Below are 22,048 nucleotides of genomic sequence, written 5' to 3' on the forward strand. Positions count from 1 at the left end.
GGTTTCCAGAAGCTTCCCGACCACCGAGGTCAAACTGACTGGTCTGTAGTTGTCAGCTTTGTCCTTGCAGCCCATTTTGAACAAGGGTGTAACATTCAACAGCAAGTGTGAGGAGCTCATGGAGCTTCTTTGTTGCTAAGATTGAGATAATCTGATCAGCTGCCTCTGCCGGGTCCCTCCCTTCCACTAGCCCAACCGGGACTGAATTTTCTCCAATGCTCCCCCATGCGTTAGCATGTGCCCTCTAAGTTCTTGATGTTCTCTTGTGTGGGAACAGTGGGAGTTCGCATCTCTCTCCCCTGTCTTCCCTTATTCCCTGTACGAGCTCAAGTTGCCTGCGAGACCCACCCCCTGCTCTCTCGATCCTATTCTCACTAAACTGCCCATCGCCCAATTACCCCTCTAGGCACCCCCCCACCCGCCGTGTTAGTCAATATTGGAAACTCTTCTCTCTCTCTCTCTCCAGGCATCGTTCCTCTTTCCTTCCAATCTGCCATCATCACCGCCACCCCCCCTCAAAAACCAACCTTTAAGCCCACCATCCTTGCAAACAACCCTCCCACCTCCAGCCTCCCTTTCCTCTCCAAAGTCCTTGAACGCGTTGTCACCTCCCGAATCCGTTCACACCATTCCGCGGAACTCCATGCCTGAATCCCTCCAATCAGGTTCCCAGCCCTGCCACAATACCAAAACGGCTCTTTTCAGAGTCACACCCCCCATGACTGTGACAAAGATAAGCTTCCCGTTCTCGTCCTTCTCGAGCTGCCTGTGGCCTTTGACATGGCCGACCACCCCATCCTCCTCCCACACCCCTCCACTGTCGCCCAGCTGGGTGGGGCTGCTCTCACCTGGCTCCATTCTTGTCTGTCTGATCGGAGCCAGAGAATCACTGGCAATGGTTTCTCTCCCTGCCCCTGCACCGCGACCTCTGATGCTCCCCCTCACCCCAGGATCGATCCTTGGCCCCTTCCTGTTTCTCATCCGCATGCTGCCCCTCAGAGACATCATCCAAAGCCACAGCCAAGTTAGTTTTCGCACGTATGCTGATGACGCCCAGCACAGCTTCACCACCACTTCTCTCTACTCTTCTGCTGTTGCTAAATTCTTAGACTGCTTATCTGACATCCAGTACCGGATGAGCAGAAATTTCCTCCAATTAAATATTGGGAAGACTGAAGCTGTTATTTTTGCTCCCTCGCTCCGAACCTCTTCCCCTAGCTGCCGACACCATCCCTCTCCATGGCAACAGTCTGAGATTAAGGCAGTCCATTTCACAGTCTTGGTGTCACGGTTTGACCGGGAGATGTTCTTGCGGCCTCATGTTCACACTATTACTAAGACCGCCTATTTTCACCTTCATAACACCCTTTCTCAGCTTATCAGCTGCTGAAACCCTCACTCGTGTCTTTGTTACCTCCAGACTCGACCATGCTAATGCACCCCTGGCCGCTTTTCCACATTCGACCCTCGCGAAACTTGAGCACAACCAAGACTCTGCTGCCTCACGTCTTAACTCGCAACGAGACCCCTTCACCTATCACCCTCCCTCGGGCTTGCTGACCTACACTGGCTCCCAGTCAAGCAATGCCTTGATTTGAAAATACCCATCCTTGTTTTCCAATTCCTCTGTGGTCTCGCCCAACCAACCCCCACAACTGCTCCCCACCCGCCCTTATCTCTGTAATGTCCTCCGGCTCCACAACCCTCCGAGATCACTGCGCTCCTCTAATTCCAGCTTCTTGAGCGTCCCCGATTTTAATCGCTCCGCCATTGGCGGTCATTCCTTTGGTTGCACGTGGCTCGGTGTTATCCTTTCCTTTAGACCACTCCCCGTGAGGCACCTGGGGGTGCTATACAAGTATGAGTTGTTGTAGTAGGTCTACATCTTGCTCCGTGTGTACGTGGAATTTAGTTGAGGTGACGGGGGGTGCTGCCCCCTGGTTTGGAGGACTAATGGGAACCCCATGTGGTTTTTTTGTATGGGAGGCCCGACGTTATTTCAGTGCAATCAGGCACTTAACTGGACAGTGGTGCGCCTCCCACTCAATTAAACCCCGAGTAAGACGGAACCCGCCCACCACCCGAGAGCTGCCGGCTAATCAGTGGCCGGCAGCTCTCCAGCACTGGCAGCGCCACCAGGAGCGCTGGAGGCTGCCGGTATTACATTGAGGCCTGCAACAGGGGTCGTCGCTGGACTCACTGGGGACAGGTAAGTGGGGCGGTACGGGGGTCGAGGGCGAGGTGTCACTGGCGAGGGGTAGGAGAGGGATCAGTGCAAGGACAGAGCTTTCAATGCACCCCCCCAACTTTCCAATGCTGTGTCTGAGTGCCTGTGAACGAGGGAGTGTTTACCCCCACCCACCCCCGTCAACATTAAATCCTGGTCGATTGCTCTCTAATTGACATCTGACTGCCAGCGGGCAGGATTCCTGTGACGGGTCCTTCCCACCACGTCCGCCTCCCCCCTCCTCACCCCCGACTAAGTGCAGGGCAGTTTCCCTGCCACTGGGAATCAGGCGTGGGTATTCCGGCCTGATTATCCTGTCCCCTCCCCTATCATCATGGCCACTCCAATGGGCTTCATTGAACTTTATCCTATTTCTTTGTATTTCTGTGTGCAGGCGTGTGTGTTTTTTTATTCGTTCATGGGAAGTGGGCTTCACTGGCTGGCCCGACATTTATTGCCCATCCCTAATTGCCCTTGAGAAGTTGGTGGTGAGCTGCCTTCTTGAACTGCTGCAGTCCATTTGTGCGTCGTGTGTGTGTGTGTGTGTGTGTGTGTGTGTCTGTGTGCGTGTGCACGTCAGTCTGTGTTCCTCTATGTGTGTATTGTATTCTATGTCTGTCAGTCTGTCTCAATCTCTGTGCATCACTTTTGTGTGAGTCTGTCTGAGTTTGGTGATTGAGGGAATTTAAGGGTGAATTTCTATCTAAAAGTCTAGCCTTTCTTTCAGTAAGTAATTAACTAAAAGTTGCTGTTTGGGTTGGAAGAAGGTGAGTTTTAGGCCAGCTTTAAAGCAGGGTTTATACAGGCTCTGCTTGCAGCTACAACTAGTTAATTAGGTAACTGGCTTAAACAGGTTTTCAGAGGCTAGATTCAGAGAGTATAAAAACAGACCATCTTACAGTTCTGACTTTGTCTGCACTGGAGTGCAGCTTTGAGCTGCAGTAGAGTGCCTAAGTTGGAGTTTGGTGACTAAGGGAGTTTGGTGAGGAGGGAACAAGGTGATCCTTTGAGTACCGTGAGTATGGTTGGGAAAGTATTTACTACTTTAATCGCTTATAGTTTTTAAGGTCTTATTTTGTGGTTCATTGTTCACTCTGTAACAACAAGGAACAGGGAATAAGGGCCATAAAGTAATTGATATTATTTGATATTAAGTATCTTCCAAAAGGTTTAATTTAATTTAAAGAGGTAAGTCATAGCAGGAGAGCTCAAAGCCGTGGTATGCTCCTCCTGCTCTATGTGGGAAGCCGGAACATTTCCAGTGCTCGGGGCCAGCATGTGTGCCGGAAGTGTCTCCAGCTGCAGCTCCTGGAAGCCCGGGTTTCAGAGCTGGAGCGGCAGCTGGAGACACTGGAACATCCGCGAGGTGGAGAGTATTGTGGATAGCAAGTATAGAGAGGTGGTCACACTGCAATCTAAGAGTCCACGAGTAGGAAGGGAATGGGTGACCGCCAGGCAGAGCAAGAGGACCAGGCAGGCAGTGCAGAAATCTCCTGTGGCTATTCCCCTGCAAAACAGATATACCACTTTGGATACTGTTGAGGGGAATGACCTCTCAGGGGAAAGCAGGAACAGTCAAATTTGTTGCACCACAGTTGGCTCTGCTGCACAGGGGTGGAGTAAAAAGTGTGGGAATGCAATAGTTATAGGGGGTTCAATTTTAAGGGGAATAGATAGGCATTTCTGTAGCTGCAAGTAAGACTCCAGGATGGTATGTTGCCTCCCTGGTGCTAGGGTCAAGGATGTCTCAGAGTGGCTACAGGACATTCTGAAGGGGGAGAGTGAACAGCCAGTGGTTGTGGTACACATTGGTACCAATGACATAGGTAAAAAAAAGAGATGAAGTCCTAAAAGCAGAATATAGGGAATTAGGAAGTAAGTTGCAAAGTAGGATAGAAAAGGTAGTGATCTCAGGATTACTACCAGTGCCACGTGCCAGACAGAGTAGAAATAGCAGGATATATTGGATGAATACGTGACTGAAGGGATGGTGTGAGGGGGAGGGTTTCAGATTCCTGGGACATTGGGACCGGTTCTGGGAAAGGTGGAACCAGTACAAACGGGACAGGTTGGACCTGGGCAGAATTGGGACTGATGTCATAGGGGGAATATTTGCTAGAGTGGTTTTGGAGGGTTTAAACTAAAATGGCAGGGGGATGGGAACCTATGCAAGGAGTCAGAGGAGGGGGAATCAAGGACAAGAACAAAAGACAGAAAAGGGAATAAGAAAAGTGCTAGGTAGAGAAATCAAGGGCAAGAATCCAACAGGGCCTCAGTGAAAAATAGTGGGATCGGGACAGGTAATGTTAAAAAGACAAGCCTTAAGGCTTTGTGCCTTAATGCGAGGAGCATTCGCAATAAAGTGGGCGAATTAACCGTGCAAATAGATGTAAACAGGTATGATATAGTTGGGATTACGGAGACATGGCTACAGGGTGACCAGGGATTGGAACTGAACATCCAGGGGTATTCAGTATTTAGGAAGGACAGACAGAAAGGAAAAGGTGGCTGAGTTGCATTGCTGGTTAAAGAGGAAATTAACACAATAGTGAGGAAAGATATTAGCTCCGACAATATGGAATCTGTATAGATAGAGCTGAGAAACACTAAGGGGCAAAAAACGTTAGTTTGGATTGTATATAGACGCCCAAACTGATGTTGGGAATGGCATTAAACAGGAAATTAGAGACCCATGCAATAAAGGAACATCTGTAGTTATGGGTGACTTTAGTCTGCATGTAGATTGGGCAAATCAAATTAGTAACAATATCGTAGAGGAGGAACTTTTGGAGTGTATACGGGATGTTTTTCTAGACCAATATTTTGAGGAACCAACTAGAGAACAGGCCATCCTAGAGTGAATATTGTGGAATGAGAAAGGAATAATTGGCAATTTAGTTGGGTGAGGCCCCTTGGAGATGAGCAACCATAATATGATAGAATTCTTCATCAAAATGGGGGAGTGACATCGCTGATTCTGGGACTAGGGTCCTGAATCTTAATAAAGGCAACTACGATGGTATGAGGCGCAAGTTGGCCATGATGGATTGGGAAATGTTACTTAAAGGGATGACGGTGGATAGGCAATGGCAAACATTCAAAGAGTGCATGGATGAACTGCAACAATTGTTTATTCCTGTCTGGCGCAAAAGTAAAACAGGAAAGGTGGCCAAACCATGGCTTACAAGAGAAATTAGAGATGGTATTAGATCCAAGGAAGAGACATGCAAATTGGCCAGAAAAAACAACAGACCTGAGGATTGGGAGCAGTTTAGAATTCAGCAAAGGAGGACGAAGGGATTGATTAAGAAGGGGAAAATAGAGTACGTGAGTAAGCTTGCAGGGAACATTAAAAACTGACTGTAAAAGTTTCTATAGGTATGTGAAGAGAAAAAGATTGGTGAAGACAAATGTAGGTCCATTACAGTCAGAAACAGGGGAATTTATAATGGGGAACAAAGAAATGGCTGACCAACTAAATACATACTTCGGTTCTGTCTTCACAAAGGAGGACACAAATAACATACCAGAAATGTTGGGGAACACAGGTTTTAGTGAGAGGGAGGTACTGAAAGAAATCAGTATTAGTAGGGAAATGGTGTTGGGGAAATTGATGGGATTGAAGGTCGATAAATCCTGGGGGCCTGATAATCTACATCCCAGAGTACTTAAGGAAGTGGCCCTAGAAATTGTGGATGCATTGGTGATCATCTTCCGAGATTCCATAGACTCTGGAAAAGTTCCTACAGATTTGAGTGTAGCTAATGTAACCCCACTATTTAAAAAGGGAGGTAGAGAGAGGTAGAGAGAGACAGGGAATTATAGATCAGTCAGCTTGACGTCGGTAGTGGGGAAAATTCTAGAGTCCATTATAAAAGATTAAATAGCTGAGCATTTGGAAAACAGTGGCAGAATCAGACAGAGTCAGCATGGATTTATGAAAGGGAAATCATGCTTGACAAATCTACTGGAATTTTTCGAGGATGAGCTGATGAGAGGGAGCCAGTGGATGTGGTTTATTTGGACTTTCAGAAGGCTTTTGACAAATTCCCACATAAGAGATTAGCATCTAAAATTAAAGCCCATGGGACTGAGGGTAGTGTATTGAGATGGATAGAAAACTGGTCGGCAGACAGGAAACAAAGAGTAGGAATAAACGGGTCTTTTTCCAAATGGCAGGCAGTGACTAGTGGGGTACTGCAGAGATCAGTGCTGGGACCCCAGCTATGCACAGTATGTGATTTAGATGAGGGAACTAAATGTGATATCTCCAAACTTGCAGATGACACAAAGCTGGGTGGGAGGGTGAGCTGTGAGGAGGATGCAGAGATACTTCAGTGCAATTTGGACAAGCTGAGTGAGTGGGCAAATGCATGGCAGATGCAGTATAATGTGGATAAATGTGAGGTTATCCACTTTGGTAGCAAAAACAGAAAGGCAGATTATTATCTAAATGGCTATAAATTGAGAGAGGGGAATGTGCAATGAGACTTGGGTGTTCTCATACACCAGTCGCTGAAGGTAAGCATGCAGGTGCAGCAGGCGGTAAAGAAAGCAAATGGTATGTTGGCCTTCATAGCCAGAGGATTCGAGTACAGGAACAGGGATGTCTTGCTGCAATTATACAGGACCTTGGTGAGATAACACCTGGAATATTGTGTGCAGTTTTGGTCTCCTTCTCTGAGGAAGGATGTTCTTGCTATAGAGGGAGTGCAGTGAACGTTTACCAGACTGATTCCTGGGATGGCGGGACTGACATATGAGGAGAGATTGAGTCGGTTAGAATTATATTCGTTGGGGTTCAAAAGAAGGAGGGGCGATCTCATAGAAACCTATAAAATTCTAACAGGACTTGACAGGTTAAATGCAGGAAGGATGTTCCTGATGGTGGGGGAGTCCAGAACCAGGGGTCACAGTCTGAGGATATGGGGTAGACCATTTAGAACTGAGATGAGGAAAAATTTCTTCACCCAGAGAGTGGTGAGCCTGTGGAATTCGTTACCACAGAAAGTAGTTGAAGCCAAAACATTGTATTTTTTCAAGAAGGAATTAAATATAGCTCTTGGGGGCAAAAGGGATCAAAGGATATGGGGAGAAAGCGCGAGCAGGCTATAGAGTTGGATGATCAGCCATGATCATAATGAATGGCGGAGCAGGCTCGAAGGGCTGAATGGCCTACTCCTGTTCCTATTTTCTATGTATGTGTGTCCGTGTGTGTGTGTGTGTGTGTGTGTGTGTGTGTGTGTGTGTGTGTGTGTTCCTTTATCTGTATATTGTTCTTTCTGTCTGTCAGTCCCTTGCTTTCTTTGTGTACTCTGTATGTGTTGGTCTGTTCCTCTGTGTGCAGGTCTGTGTGTTTCAGCCTGTTTCTATGTCTGTCCATTACTCTGTCTGTGTGTCTGTTTCTTGCCCGTGTATTGTTTCAGTGTGTGTCAGTCGCATTCTCTTTGCCTGTGTGTGTGTGTGTGTCTGTTCCTATCTCTATGTATTGTCGTGTGTGTGATTCTGTTCCTGAATTACCCCTGCTATGTCAGGCTGGTCCTGTGTCTTTCTACTGTTCCCTGTGTGTATGTATGTGTGAATCCAACACCTGACAGGCTAACCGGGCATGACATAGAGCAGCGGGAAACCATTCGGGGTGGGGGTGGGGAGTTGGTGGTGGAAGGACAGAGATTGGGGCTTCGGGTGACAGGCGAGGGGAATTTGGTGGTGATCCCGGGGTGATTGGTGAAGAGAGTGGGCGGCCGGGCTGTGTGAGCAAGTTGGTGATCGTGGCAGTGAGAGAGAGAGAGCAGCCCAAGGCTTCTTTGAGAAACCGGAGTATGGGAGCGCTCCGCTCCTCCTGGACCACAGGGAGCGCTGGAAAAGGCACGCAGGTTGTGAGGCTGGCAATTCCAGAGTAGCAGCAGTGGATTTTCATTTCAGATTCTGCTTGCATCCAGGAATTCTGATTTAAATATGGTAATGAAACCTCCCACCTCTTGATGGTAGGAGACACGCACAGAGCACAACTTGCTTCAGTGTCCGGGGTCGTGTTATGCATTTTTTTTTGTGCTTAACCTCCGACTTCCTCCTGCCCATCGTGGAGGGGTTAACACCATGGCCCAGGCCTCTGCACAGTACCTCAAGGTGGGTCTGGCTGTTTCCTTGTTCTCAGTATCAACACAATATTCAACCGATCTGCTGATGAAATCCTCCTTCATGCCTTTGCTACCTCGACTATTCCAAACCCACTCCTGGCTGGTCTCCCACATTCTACCCTCCGTAAGCTTGAGGTCATCCAAAACTCTGCTGCCCCCTGACAACCCGCGTCAAGTCCTGTTCCCCTATCATCCCTGAGCTCACCGAGTTACATTGGCTCCCAGTTAATCAATGTCTTGTTTGCAGTCTTGTCTCACCCTTTATTTAAATCTCTTTGTGGCCTGTCCCCGTCCCTATCTCTTGTAATCTCCTCCAACCCTGCAACCCCCCCAAGATATCTACCCCCCTCTCAATTCTGATCTCTTATGCTTCTCCAATTTTAATTCCTCCACAATTGGCGGCCGTGCCTTCAGTTGCCTGGGTCCCAAGCTCTGGAATTCCCTCCTTACACCTGTCCCTCAGCCTCACTTTCCTCTTTTAAGGCACTCCTCAAAACCTACCATTTTGAACAAGCCTTTGGTCATCTGACCTAATACCTCCTTATATGGCCCAGTGTCATATTTGATTTTATAATGCTCCTGTGAGGCTGCTCTGGACATTTTATTGAATTAAAGGTTCTATACAAATTTCAGTTGTTGTTATCAACCCTTTCTGATGGGAGGGAGAGGAGAAGGGTGGGGTCAGAGGTTAAAATGTGAAAATTGGCTGCCAGTTTCCACGGCGATGGCCTGTCAAGTGTCCTGTTCTGGAGAGGCGTGATAATGAGGAACATAGTTATACTGGGGACCCCAGATCTAAGAAGGACCCCAAATTGAATTTAAGGAGTGGGGCACTGATCAAAGCAGGGGAGGTTAAAATTAAAGAAAGCGAAGAGTAGGAGTAAACAGGGAATTTTCAAGCTGCTAAGCTGTGACTAGTAGGGTGCTGGAGGATCAGTATGGGGACTCTGCTATTTGCTATCTCCCATTTTGGTCTCCATACCTAAGGAATGATATACTTGCATTGGAGGCTGCACAGTGAAAGTTCACTAGATAAGTTCCTGGCCCCCACCTTGTGTTCCCTCTCTCTGTCTTTCTGTTTGTCTGTCTGATCTTCCTTCCTTTATCTCTCTCTCCCCTTCTCCCTCTGTCATTCTCTGTCTCTGACCTGCCTTGTGTTTTTCCTTTCTCTCTCTCTCTCTCTCTCTATCTCCCTCTCTCATCTTCTCTCTCTCACTCTCTCTGACCCACCTTGTGTTTTCTCTCTCTCTCTGACCCGTCTTGTGTTTTCTCTCTCTCTTTCAGACCCACATTGTATTCGCTCTCTTTCTGAACCGCCTTGTGCTTTCTCTCTCTCTCTGGCCTACCTTGTGTTTTTCTCTCTCTCTGACCCACCTTGTGTTTTCCCTCTCTTTCGGACCCACGTGTTTTCTCTCTCTCTCTGTGACCCACCTTGTGTTTCTCTCTCTCTCTGACCCACCTTGTGTTTTCACTCTCTCTGACCCACCTTGTGTTTCTCTCTCTCTGACCCACCTTGTGTTTTCACTCTCTCTGACCCACCTTGTGTTTCTCTCTCTCTCTGACCCACCTTGTGTTTCTCTCTCTCTCTGACCCGCCTTGTGTTTCTCTCTCTCTCTGACCCGCCTTGTGTTTCTCTCTCTCTCTGACCCACCTTGTGTTTCTCTCTCTCTCTGACCCGCCTTGTGTTTTCACTCTCTCTGACCCACCTTATGGTTTCTCTCTCTCTCTCTCTCTTTCTCTCTGACCCATCTTGTGTTTTCTCTCTGTTTCTCTCCCTAACCCATGTTATGGTCTTTCTCTTTCTCTCTCTCCCTTACCCACCTTGTGTTTTGTAACTCTCCCTCTTGCAGGTGGCATCGACTCGCTATCAGTGTGCAGAGGAAGAAGATCACCATGATTTTTGACTGCAAGAAAACTGTGACCAAACCCCTGCTCCGAAGTAACAAACCCATCATTGACACCAAGGGAATTGTGGTGTTTGGAACCAGGATTCTCGATGAAGAAGTCTTTGAGGTAAAATGTGAAGCCTTCTTTCTATTGTACCTTTCACAGCCCCAAGTCTTTTCAAAGCCATGTACTTGTATAATGCTGAAATGCCAGAACCATGACAGACACTTTAACAGTAATGGGATAATGAACACAGGTACAGTATTGGGTTAGAGACAGAGTAAAGCTCCCTCTACACTGTCCCATCAAGCACTCCCAGGACAGGTACAGCACGGGGTTAGATACAGAGTAAAGTTCCCTCTACACTGTCTCCATCAAACACTCCCAGGACAGGTACAGCACGGAGTTAGATACAGAGTAAAGCTCCCTCTACACTGTCCCATCAAACACTCTCAGGACAGGTACAGCATGGGGTTAGATACAGAGTAAATCTCCCTCTACACTGTCCCCATCAAACACTCCCAGGACAGGTACAGCACGGGGTTAGATACAGAGTAAAGCTCCCTCTACACTGTCCCATCAAACACTCCCAGGACAGGTACAGCACGGGGTTAGATACAGAGTAAAGCTCCCTCTACACTGTCCCCATCAAACACTCCCAGGACAGGTACAGCACAGGGTTAGATACAGAGTAAAGCTGCCTCTACACTGTCCCATCAAACGCACTCAGGGCAGGTACAGCGCGGGGTTAGATACAGAGTAAATCTCCCTCTACACTGTCCGTATCAACACTCCCAGGACAGGTACAGCACGGGGTTAGATACAGAGTAAAACTCCCTCTACACTGTCCCCGTCAAACACTCCCAGGACAGGTACAGCACGGAGTTAGATACAGAGTAAAGCTCCCTCTACACTGTCCCTATCAAACACTCCCAGGACAGGTACAGCACGGGGTTAGATACAGAGTAAAACTCCCTCTACACTGTCCCCATCAAACACTCCCAGGACAGGTTTGCGATTTAACACTGAGGCTGATCCTTGCAGTTGGAGCTGTGTCACAGCTGAAGCCCCCCCAACTCTCGGATACAGGCTGTAGGCCGGAGCCTGGCCCTGCTCCTTGGCTTGGCTCCACCAGAGGAGGAAAATCCCAGGACTCTGAGGGCCTGAGGGAATCAGCAGCCACTCCTGCAGGATTCCCTGGCAGAAGGAACAGTGGCTGGTGGACTGACGTCAGTGTCAGTGCCACGCTGAAGCCTAGCCCTGCATGAAAACACGGAACCGCTGTACCATGACAACTGTGGGTCGCTGGGGTCAGACAGGCCCCTCGTATGGGAGCCTGGCTTTGTCTGGAAGCAGGTTTGTCGCCCCACTGAGCAGAGTGGGGGAGAGGGGGTGCGGGGGCAGGGTGGTGTGGGGGATGCAGGCCGGGGCAGGGGTGTTCCCGGGAGATGGCCCAGGCTGATCTCCCTGCCAACTCAGTCCTGGAAGCTCGGATTCTGGGATTCACTGCCAGAATGCGCAGGGGATTAGTGGGAAGAGGTTGTTGTGTGTTGAGCGGGAGGGAAAGGCCCCAAACTGTGAGGTGATTTGTCTGGCATCGAATGGAGGTCATCCCCTGAAATCCTGCTCCCCGCTGCTTCTTGGCTCCCAGTCCCTGCCATGGGGTGTCAGAGCCGGCGATTAATCGGCTAATTAATCCACCTCTTGGAAGGAGTGAAGCAGCTTCCGAGGGCCAGAGGGGGGCTGCCAGGGAGGCACTGCCCATGTGATAACCGGTTGCTCGCTGCATACAGAGACTGCTTGGGACATGAAGTGTTGGCCTTTCAAACCAGACATAACACCCCTCCACCCACACCCCCTCCCCTCCCCCTCTCCTCCACCTCTCACCTCTGACCCCTCCCACCTTTTCCACCTCCCCTCAAACCTCACTTTCTCCTCCTACCTCCCTCCCTACCTACCCCCTCCCCATCATACCTTCCCTCCTGGCCTGCTCCCCACTCACCTCCACCTCCTATTTCCCCTCCTCCTTCCCGTGGCTCTCCCTCACCTTCCCAGCCCCTCATCTCCTCCTTCTCCCACCTTCCCTCCTCCTCCCCTCCTTTTCACTCTCACTTCATCCATCCACTTCACGTTCCCTCTCCCACCTGCCGTCCCAGTCACATCGCCAACCCTCACTTTCCCCAGTCTTCCCCATCCCTCCCTCACCTTACCCCCCCCTTCACCGTCTTCTTCCTCGTCCTCTCCCCTCACTCATCTCCCTCTCCCCTCACACTCTTTCCCCTCCTCCACACCCCTCCTCCACAACCCTCCCTATCTCTCTCTCTCCACTCTTCACCTTTCCCCCTCCTCCCTGCCCCTCACTTCACCTGTATCTTCCTCTTCTTTCCCCCTTTCTTACCACCCACCGACTCCCTCACCTGCCCATCATCCTCCTCTGCCTTTCCCTCCCTGCCACTCTCCTTAACCCTCATAAAGGTGTCCCTTTAACATCGCTGGATTCCCCCACTATCAACATCCTGGGAGTTACCATTGACCAGAAACTGAACTGGACTAGCCATATAAATACTGTGGCTACAAGAGCAGGTCAGAGGCTGGGAATCCTGCAGCGAGTAACTCACCTCCTGACTCCCCAAAACCTGTCCAACGTCTACAAAAGTCAGGAGTGTGATGGAATATTCCCCACTTGCCTGGATGAGTGCAGCTCCAACAACACTCAAGAAGCTCAACACCATCCAGGACAAAGCAGCCCGCTTGACCGGCACAACATCCACAAACATTCATTCCCTCCACCTGCAACGCACAGTAGCCGCAGTGTGTACCATCTACAAGATGCACTGCCGGAACTCACCAAGGCTCCTTAGGCAGCAGCTTCCAAACCCATGACCGCTACCATCTAGAAGGACAAGGGCAGCAGATACATGGGAACACCACCACCTGGAAGTTCTCCTCCAAGCCACACACCATCCTGACTTGGAAATATATCGGCCGTTCCTTCACTGTCACTGGGTCAAAATCCTGGAAATCCCTCTCTAACAGCACGGTGGGTGTACCTACACCACATAGACTGCAGCGGTTCAAGAAGGCAGCTCACCCCCACCTTCTCAAGGGGCAATTAGGGATGGGCAATAAATGCTGGCCCAGCCAGCGACGCCCACATCCTGTGAACGAATAAAGGAAAGTTAAAGATCCTGCTCACTTCCCACTCTCGATAAATCCTTGGAGGGAAAACATTTGCCAGGCGATGGGGAAGGAGCAGGGTGGGCTGCGGGCAAGAATGAGACCAACTGGAAAACTGAACCAAAGAGCGGGCACAGGCACAATGGGCCGAATGGCCCCCTTCTGCATCGTTTCATTCCACGACTGCTGTTCCTGGGATCTTGCTGTTCGCACAGCAGGGCTGCCGCAATTGTCTACGTTACGGAGGCCCCACAGAGCCGGGGGGAGGTCCCTGAGTGTCCCTAGGGCTGTGGTGTAGCTGTGCCACTCCAACAGGTTTATTTCGAGTGCCCTGTTGTTTTTCTTAAGGTAATCATTGAAATTGTAAAAGTCAGCGTAACGACTCCCCTTCCACCCCCCACAATAAAAAACACAGCTCTTACTTTTCTTCACTTAATTGGGTTTTTTTTTAGACTCTAAGTGATAATGTGATCTAACTGGGAAAGGTTGGGAGCCGCACATGAGATATTAAAGAGCCGCAGCTTGCTGTGCCCTTCCCTAGACCATTGCTGGGGATGGGGTGGGGAATGGTGGTGTCTGAAGCGCTGACTGTTTAATTCCAGGAGGCCCAGAGGTCCTTTTCCCTCTTTCACAGCCTCTCCTAATGCACTTTCTCTCCGTCTCTTCCTCAGGGTGACATCCAGCAGCTGCTGATTTCCTCGGACCCCCGAGCTGCCTACGACTATTGCCAGCACTACAGTCCGGACTGCGACACCCCGCTCCCGGACTACCCCCAGAGTCAGGAACCCAGCGAGAAGGAGTATGTAAGTGTGCGAGAGAGCCTTCCAACCCCACCCCACCCCCCCCCGCCCACTGCAACCTTACGCGCACTATGGGTCACAGGGCTGATGAGTCCCTGGCCATTGGAATCAGGGACTGACCCGCGCGTGGGGGCGCCGGTTGTGGGTATGTCACCGGACCAGCAGACCCAGAGACCCAAGTTCAAATCCTGCCTGTGGCGTCGACCGTTTCCAAGATCCAGTCTGGGAAATTTTAAATGAAAGATTGAAACCTAACTGGGTCTCTGGTGTCCCCTGAATGAAGGAAAAACACTTGGTTGTAACCTTCTCCGGACCATGAGAGATGGGCACTAAATACTGACTTTGGTAGCGTTGGCCACATCCTCAGAGTTAAATACCCCAGGTTGGTCAGGAAAAAAAAATTTTTGTTTTTTTTTTTGCTTTTGCTGTTGCCATGGACTCTCTCGCAGGGACCACAACCCCTTTTGGGGGTCCATGATAAAAGGGCCACCCCGAGTGCCCGTGACTCTGCTAACACATTCTCTCTTGCGTAGTTTCAGCCTCTTTAACCGACACCCCCCCCCCCCCCCCCCGCCCCCGGGATGCCGCTTAACACCAGTCGAATTAACAAGCAGAGAGGAGCCTGTGAATTCGACAGCGATCCCGCCTAACCTTTGGGCCTCTCTCCTAAGCTGTTATATTGACGCGGCACCGTTCCAGCCTGCCGTTGGCCCAGGCCCGGACAATGCCCAGTGCCCTATTGGAGGGGCTGGTTGGTGGTGGGGGGGGCGGGGGGGAGGAGGCAGGTGTGGGTGTGTTGTTGGGGAGGAGGGGGAAGAAATTCTTTGTGCGTTTGAGTCCGCCCGTTAAGTTGGCATTCCTGGACGTGATGTTATAACAAGTTGGGTTCATTGCTTGCGCTCCCCAGCAGACGTTCATTTCTGCACGAGTCAGTTTAGCTCCCCGCTCCGTCTTCAACCCCACCACCGCCACCACCCTGAACCTTCCACCAAACCCCACTCTCTGCCTCGCTCCTTCCTACAGAGGCAATTTTAACCCAACCCTTTGGCGTATTGGGGGGCGGGGCGGGGTGGGGGTGGGGGTGGGGGTGCGACGCCAGGCTTTTCCGAGTCCCACACGACGGCTTGAGTGCACACACAGAAAAAAAAAAATCAAGGCTGACACTCCAGCGCAGTACCGAGGGAGTGCTGCGCCACCCCGAGGTGCTGTCTTTCGGACCAGCCGTTCAACCGAGGCCCACTCGGGTGCTCATAAAAGATCCCACTTTGGCACCTTGTCACAGGAGAGCGGGGAGGGGGAGGTATGCCCGCTCTCCTGACTAATATTTATCCCTCAAAATTAAAGGGATCACCTGGCTGTCGTCACATCACTGTCTGTGGGATCTTGCTGTGCACAAATCTGCTGCCATGTTTTCTACATCCCAGCAGTGACTACACTTAAAAAAAAACACTTAATTGGCTATAAAATGCCCTAAGACATCTGGTAGATTTGTAAAATACTATATAAATGCAAATCTTTTCTTCCAACCCGCACTGCCCCCCACCACTGCCCCTCGATGTTAGTCTCCACTGGGACTCAACATCAGGCAGGGTAAATTGGGGCTGATTTCCGCCCTCCCCCCCCTCTCTCCACCCCTCTCCCACCTAATTTCCCCTCCCTGATCCCATGTCAGTCCCATCTGGAGAACTGGGATCAAACCTGTCACCACACACTGCCTGTGCCCGCCTCTCACTTGGCAGCGGAAGAAGAGTCAGGACACCTTCTCCCCTCCAGCTTTATCCTTTGGACCCTCCCCTGAAACCTCTCCTCTTCAAGAGGGCACCGAAAGGGACGACGGTCCAGGGCTGGCTGGCTGCCATCAGTGTGATTTGGAGAAGGTAACCCCCCCACCCCCTCGCCAACGCCCCCTCCCCCCCACTCTATGGTGATTGCCCCTCCCCCCCACCTTCTGAAACCCTTTTACTTGTGCCAGGCTACAGTGCCGCCCACGCTGGGCCTGGAGCTCCTTCACATGCAAGGTTCTCCCAAGAGATGACCTTTGTCTGGCTATTCCATCTTGGGAGGCATCGCCCACCCGCTCTCCTGCAACACTCCCCCTCCCCACCTCCCCCAGCAATCCCACCCTTGGCCCACGCCCACCCATTCCTTTAGGGGATCCGGTCCGTTCCACTGCATGAGTGGCTCCACCTTTTGACGTTCAATGGATCTTTCCTTGGCTTCCTGAGCTGGTAGACCGGGACCTACTGTCCCCTTGATCACCGCGCGGGGCAGCCGGACACGCTGTGTGGGTGGCAGGGCCAAGTCAGGCGTCAAACACGCTGACCGACATAGAGGACCAGTGAGCGGGGAGGGGAACGGTAGGACAGCGCAGGCTCCCCTGCCCCGCCAGCCTCCCATCCCCACCCCTTACCCACAGGCGAAGCTGTGGCCTCTATGCTAAACTGACAGAGATGAACACAAGCGTTCCCCCCTCCTGCAGCTACACCCACCATGCGGATGTCGATTTTACGCCTGCTTTTGTAACCCCTGCCCCCGCCACCCTCGTTAAGGGCATTAACGAAGAATGTAACGCAGCTCCGTGCCCCAGTCTGTGATTACACACGGCAAATTAAGAGATTCCTCTCTGGTGGTTTTTGTTCATGTTGCGCCCTCTGAGATCACTGCCCCTCACTCCATGCCCGGAGCACCGATGACGGGCCTTGTCCAAGGGACACGCCGCACAAAATAAACTTCACTTAAAAGCAACGTTTTCTCTAACTGCCCCCCCCCCCCCCCACAATGATGGTGTTCTGGACTCTCTCAAAACAACGTGTTGGAAATGACAGTGATAGATTTCGGAACTCGGGATGAGATTTTTAAGCTGACTTTTGTTCTGAGGCAGGGCCTCTGGTTTGACCAGAGCTGAATAGGAGAACCCGAGCAGGCACATGGTTTGTTTCTGTGCCAGTGCGTTGTTCCCATGGGCCAGTGTTTGAAGTGTCAAAGGTCACTCCCGGACCAGACCCCCTGTTGCCCAGACCCTTGCCCAGCAGCGCCGTCATCAAGCAGTCCCAGTGGGACCTTGAGCAGCCAGCGGGGAGCAGTTCCTCCAAGTCTCCTGCAGATCAATTCTGGTTGGACCAACAACCATCTCCCATTCACACTCAGCAGCGTTACTATTGCTGAATCCCCCACTATCATCCTGGGGGTTACCATTGACCAGAAACTGAACTGGACAAGCCATATAAATACTGTGGCTACAAGAGTAGGTCAGATGCTGGGAGTTCTGTGGCAAATAACTCACCTCCTGACTCCCCAAACCTGTCCACCATCTCCAAGGCACAAGTCAGGAGTGTGATGGAATACTCTCCACTCACCTGGATGAGTGCAGCTCCCACAACACTCATGAGGCCTGACACCATCCAGGACAACGCAGCCCGCTTGATTGGCACCCCCTGCCCACAAACATTCACTCCCTCCACCACTGACACACAATAGCAGCAGTGTGTACCATCTACAAGGTGCCCTGAAGGAACTCACCAACTCTCCTTCAACAGCACCTCCCAAGCCCACGACCTCTACCACCTAGAAGGACAAGAGCAGCAGATACATGGGAACACCACCACCTGGAAGTTCCCCTTCAAGTCACTCACCATCCTGACTTGGAAACATATCGCCGTTCCTTCACTGTCGCTGGGTCAAAATCCTGGAACTCCCTCCCTAACAGCACTGTGGGTGTACCTACACCACATGGACTGCAACGGTTCAAGAAGGCAGCTCACCACCACCTTCTCAAGGGCAACTAGGGATGGGCAATAAATGCCGGCCCAGCCAGCAACACCCACATCCCATGAACGAATATGGAAAAAAATGACCAATTCTGCTGAGTCACTGGTGACCATTCTCAAGAACTTCGAGTGGACCTTGAAGTGAAATGTGGAACGATCAGACCCTATGTACATCGGAGGTTCTCTTTATCATTTAGAACGATGAGGGAGCAGGTCTGTCCACTTCTGTGTAGTCAGCAGTGACCGGTCCCTTCTTACTTGTTTAAATAACTGAAGTATACATTCTTATTACCCAACATGAACAGAAATTTGTGAAAATCTCTTAATTTCGGCTGCTTTAACAGATTCTGCTGGTTTTTTTTTGTTTCTGTGTGTTTTTTTTTGCTGTCTCTCTCACTCATAGTACTATGACGAAGACTACGAGTATTATGATTATTACGCGGAGTTTCAGACACTTGCTCCGCCCACCATGCCAGTGACTGATGGAATTGTTGGAAGTGCTGATCCAGGGCAGGTAAAAAAAAAAGGAGGGCAGTGGGCCGGGCATGTGCCTGTGTGTGTCCAAGGTGTTGTGTGTCCTGACTTGTCTCCTGTCAGCTGCTGCCATTGCTGCTTACCATCATCAATTGCTTCCATGTTTCAGGGTTCGTCCAGAGCACCAAGTCATGATGTTCATAAGACTTCATGGAGGGGGAAACGGGAGGGTGAGAGGGGGGGTGGTGGATTGGAAGTGCGCATGGGCACAGGAAGGGGTGGGGATGGGGGGGGTGTGAGGGTGTAGAGATACAGTGAGTGTAGAACAGAGACCGAGACAAAACAGATGGATGGTCGGTGTGTATGAGAGAGAGAGGGGGGGAGAGGGAAAGAGACAGAGAAAGCGAGACTGAAGCTGTTTGAACGTGTCAGTGAGGGACTGAGACCATCCGTGAGTGTGGCAGACAGAAAGAGATTTGTCTAGTTGGCCCGGTGCGGGCGCGCACACACAGCCCGGTGTGAAGTTACTGCTGAGCCATTCATTAAGGTCCAGCCATGGGAAAGGGAGAATCCCCGAGGCAAATGCGGAATCGTCACCGGGGCAGTTTCTTCACAGCACAAAAGGTGAACTCAGGCTATCGGGACAGCAACCCAATAGAAGATGGCTGAACGCAACAACTGCCATTGACAAGGGTGCTGTTTGGGTTTTGATGAAGGGTAAGAGTGGTTTACAATGAGGGGTTAGCAGCGGCAATGGTCTTATCGGTGTTCAGACTTGGTGCTCGCCCCACAAGGTCAGTGGACTTTGAGGATTCCTCATAGTGGTCATGTGTTGCACCATTTCATTTCATGCCATTGGTCATGTCCATTTTCTCTCTCTCTCTCTCTCCCTGTCTTTTCCATGGCTTCCATCATCCCATTTCTCTCATCACCATCTTCCAGAAAGGTAAAGCCAACGGACGGAAGCAGGCGGTGAGCAGCCCCACCAAGCCGAAGGCCAAAGTGTCCAAGGCCAATGTGGCCCCCCCGAAAAAGGCGCCCCTCCCGAAGCCTGCCCCCGTCAAGTTGGCCGCTGCCCGGAACCCCGCGGTCAAGCCTAGACCTGCTGCAGCCGCAACCAAGGCCGCTGCCAAAACCGTCCAGCAGAAGAGCCGGCTGAGGGGGTTTCAACAGGTAGAAACACAACCAACAAAGAGGGCCATTATCCCGATCTTTCCTCTCCACCCACTGTGGAAAGATCCCGGATAATGCCGTCATCTCTCTCCTCCTCCTCTTCATCCTCTCGTTCCACCCGCTCATTCTCTCCGTCTCTCGCACCATCTTTCACCTCCATCCTGCTCTGGCGATCCCATTTATCCCCGTGATAATGGGCCTCATGGCACCGCTTCTCTTCCGCTGTTTGACCTCTCTCTCTCTCTCCATTCCCGGCCCTGGGGACGCTTAAGCCGCTAACGCACTCTTCTCCCGTTACGATCCGGTGTAGGATCCGGTAGACCCAGCTCTCTACGAAGAGGAGATCCCCGTTGAGACCCCTGCGGCCGGGCAGGACTACGGTGACGTGCCAGTCACAGAGGACGTCCCACAAATCATCGAGAGTGACATGACCAAGGTAACACAGCTGCCCGCGCTCGCCACCTTTTCTCACCACTGCCTCGGAGAGGTGGTAGGACGTGAGCAGCTGTTAAGCCCAAACTGGACTGAGCCTTGTTGGGGTTGGAACGAAGGGAGCGCCCCCCGAAAGGAGATGCAACATTTTGCGTTTCCTGGCTCCAAGTCATTTGGTGAAAAATTAAACACTTGACAACATTTAGGTTGCTGATAACTGCAGTCCTCTAGTCACGGCCCATTGGGTGGAGATGGTGGTGCAGTGGCAAGGTCAATGGATTTGTACTACAGAGGGGACACGGGTTTAAATCCCACCACGTCAGCTGTTGGAATTTCAATTCAATTAATAAATCTGGAATATAAAGCTAGTCTCAGTGACGGTGACCATGAAATGCCATCATCGATTGTTGTAAAAACCCATCGGGGTCACTAATGTCCCTTTAGGGAAGGAAATCTGCCGTCCTTACCTGGTCTGGCCCACACTTGACTCCAGACCCACAGCAATGTGGTTGACTTTTAACTGCCCTCTGAATTTGGCTGAGCAAGCCATTCAGTTCCAGGGCAATTAGGGATGGGCAAGAAATGCTGGCAATGCCCAAAACCCAAGAAAGTATAAACAGAAAACCAGGGACCAACATGATGTCAGGCCTAAAGGGATACATCATGATGACAGGTTGCATAAACTGGGCTCGTATTCCCCCCTCAGTTTTGAAGATTGAGGGCTAGCGTATTTGAGATAATTTAAAGGATGTGACAGGGTAGGGAGAGAGAGAGAGAGAAACTATTTCCTCGGGTGAATCCAGAACAAGGGGAAGTGCCAGGCCACTCAGGAAGCACTTCTTCATACAAAGGGTCATTGAAGTCTGGAGCCCCCTCCCCAACAAAGCTGACGAGGCTTGAGGGAGTCAGAGATGAGAGTGATAGATTTTTGTTTGATAAGGGTATTGCAGAACCAAGGTGGGTGGATGGAGTTAAGACACAGCTCAGCCACAAAACGCATTGAATGGCGAAGAGCTTGGAGGGGATGAATGGCCTCTTCCTACCTTCTGAGGATTTGCCCTTGGCCTCTTAGCCTCGAGTCTCATGACGCACGCAGAGGGTGTGGCCATTTTGCTTGGGTCAGCCAATTGGCTGTTTCCAACATGGCCAATCCCTTCTAAAACCATGGCATGCAACAGAAATGCTGGGCGATAACAGCCAACGGGGAGCCAAGGCTGACACCCAACACCATGGCTGATCTGCACCTCAACTCCATTTGCCAGCCTTCGCCCCTTATTCTTTGCCACCCTGACCAACCAAAACTCCGCCAGTCCCCATCCGGAAAATTTCAGCTGACCGCCCATCGACAAGCTTTTTTGCGGGAGATCCAGATTTCCACGACCGTCAAAGACGTTATTGTCAGGATATTCCAGGCGGGCCCGACTCCCATCACCATCACCAAAAGCCCACAGAACGTGACTTGGAGGCTTTCCTGCAACTAGTGGTGCACGAAGCAGACGAAGCACATGCTTATGTCTGTTACCCTATCTGGTTTTTGCCTGGAACCGGTTGCTAGCCTGTCACCAGAGGCCGCAGCTTGAGGGAGCACTACTCCGCATCATGCGTGACTGACCAGGAGACCCTATCTCTCTTACTGCCTGCTGTAGGTGCACTGGGAAGGATTTACAGGTTGATAACCAACCTGTTTGGCTGCGTTGTGAACGTGTCTTCCTCTTTTACCAAGGCCCAGGAAGGATGCCACACGCTGCGCCAGAAGACCCGCCCAGCCACTCACCCCACCACAGAGCAGGAGTGGAAGAATAAATTGGGTTTACCCAATTGGGCAGAGGGAGTCTACGCCTGGACAATGCAACTTTTCTGGCCCCCGCTGCTAAAGTTGGACACTACTAGAAAGATGGATGGATAACAGATTTACAGTGTTGTGCCTTAACCCATCATAGAACAACCCCCTGCAACACAACGTATTTCCCA

At 50.9% G+C, this 22,048-nt stretch overlaps 1 protein-coding gene across 3 annotated transcripts in view; it reads left to right on the forward strand.

Moving 5' to 3' along the window:
• Window positions 1-22,048, forward strand: part of LOC121291462 (collagen alpha-1(V) chain-like) — a 339,607-nt gene that overhangs the window by 150,139 nt on the left and 167,420 nt on the right. For all 3 annotated transcript variants that reach the window (XM_041212673.1, XM_041212674.1, XM_041212675.1), the window contains 4 exons: window positions 10,218-10,380; window positions 14,103-14,234; window positions 18,402-18,512; window positions 19,956-20,081. In XM_041212673.1, the coding sequence (XP_041068607.1) occupies window positions 10,218-10,380; window positions 14,103-14,234; window positions 18,402-18,512; window positions 19,956-20,081 (532 nt within the window). The remainder of the gene's footprint in view (window positions 1-10,217; window positions 10,381-14,102; window positions 14,235-18,401; window positions 18,513-19,955; window positions 20,082-22,048) is intronic.

This window comes from Carcharodon carcharias, chromosome 19, assembly GCF_017639515.1.
Source record: "Carcharodon carcharias isolate sCarCar2 chromosome 19, sCarCar2.pri, whole genome shotgun sequence".
NCBI lineage: Eukaryota > Metazoa > Chordata > Chondrichthyes > Lamniformes > Lamnidae > Carcharodon > Carcharodon carcharias.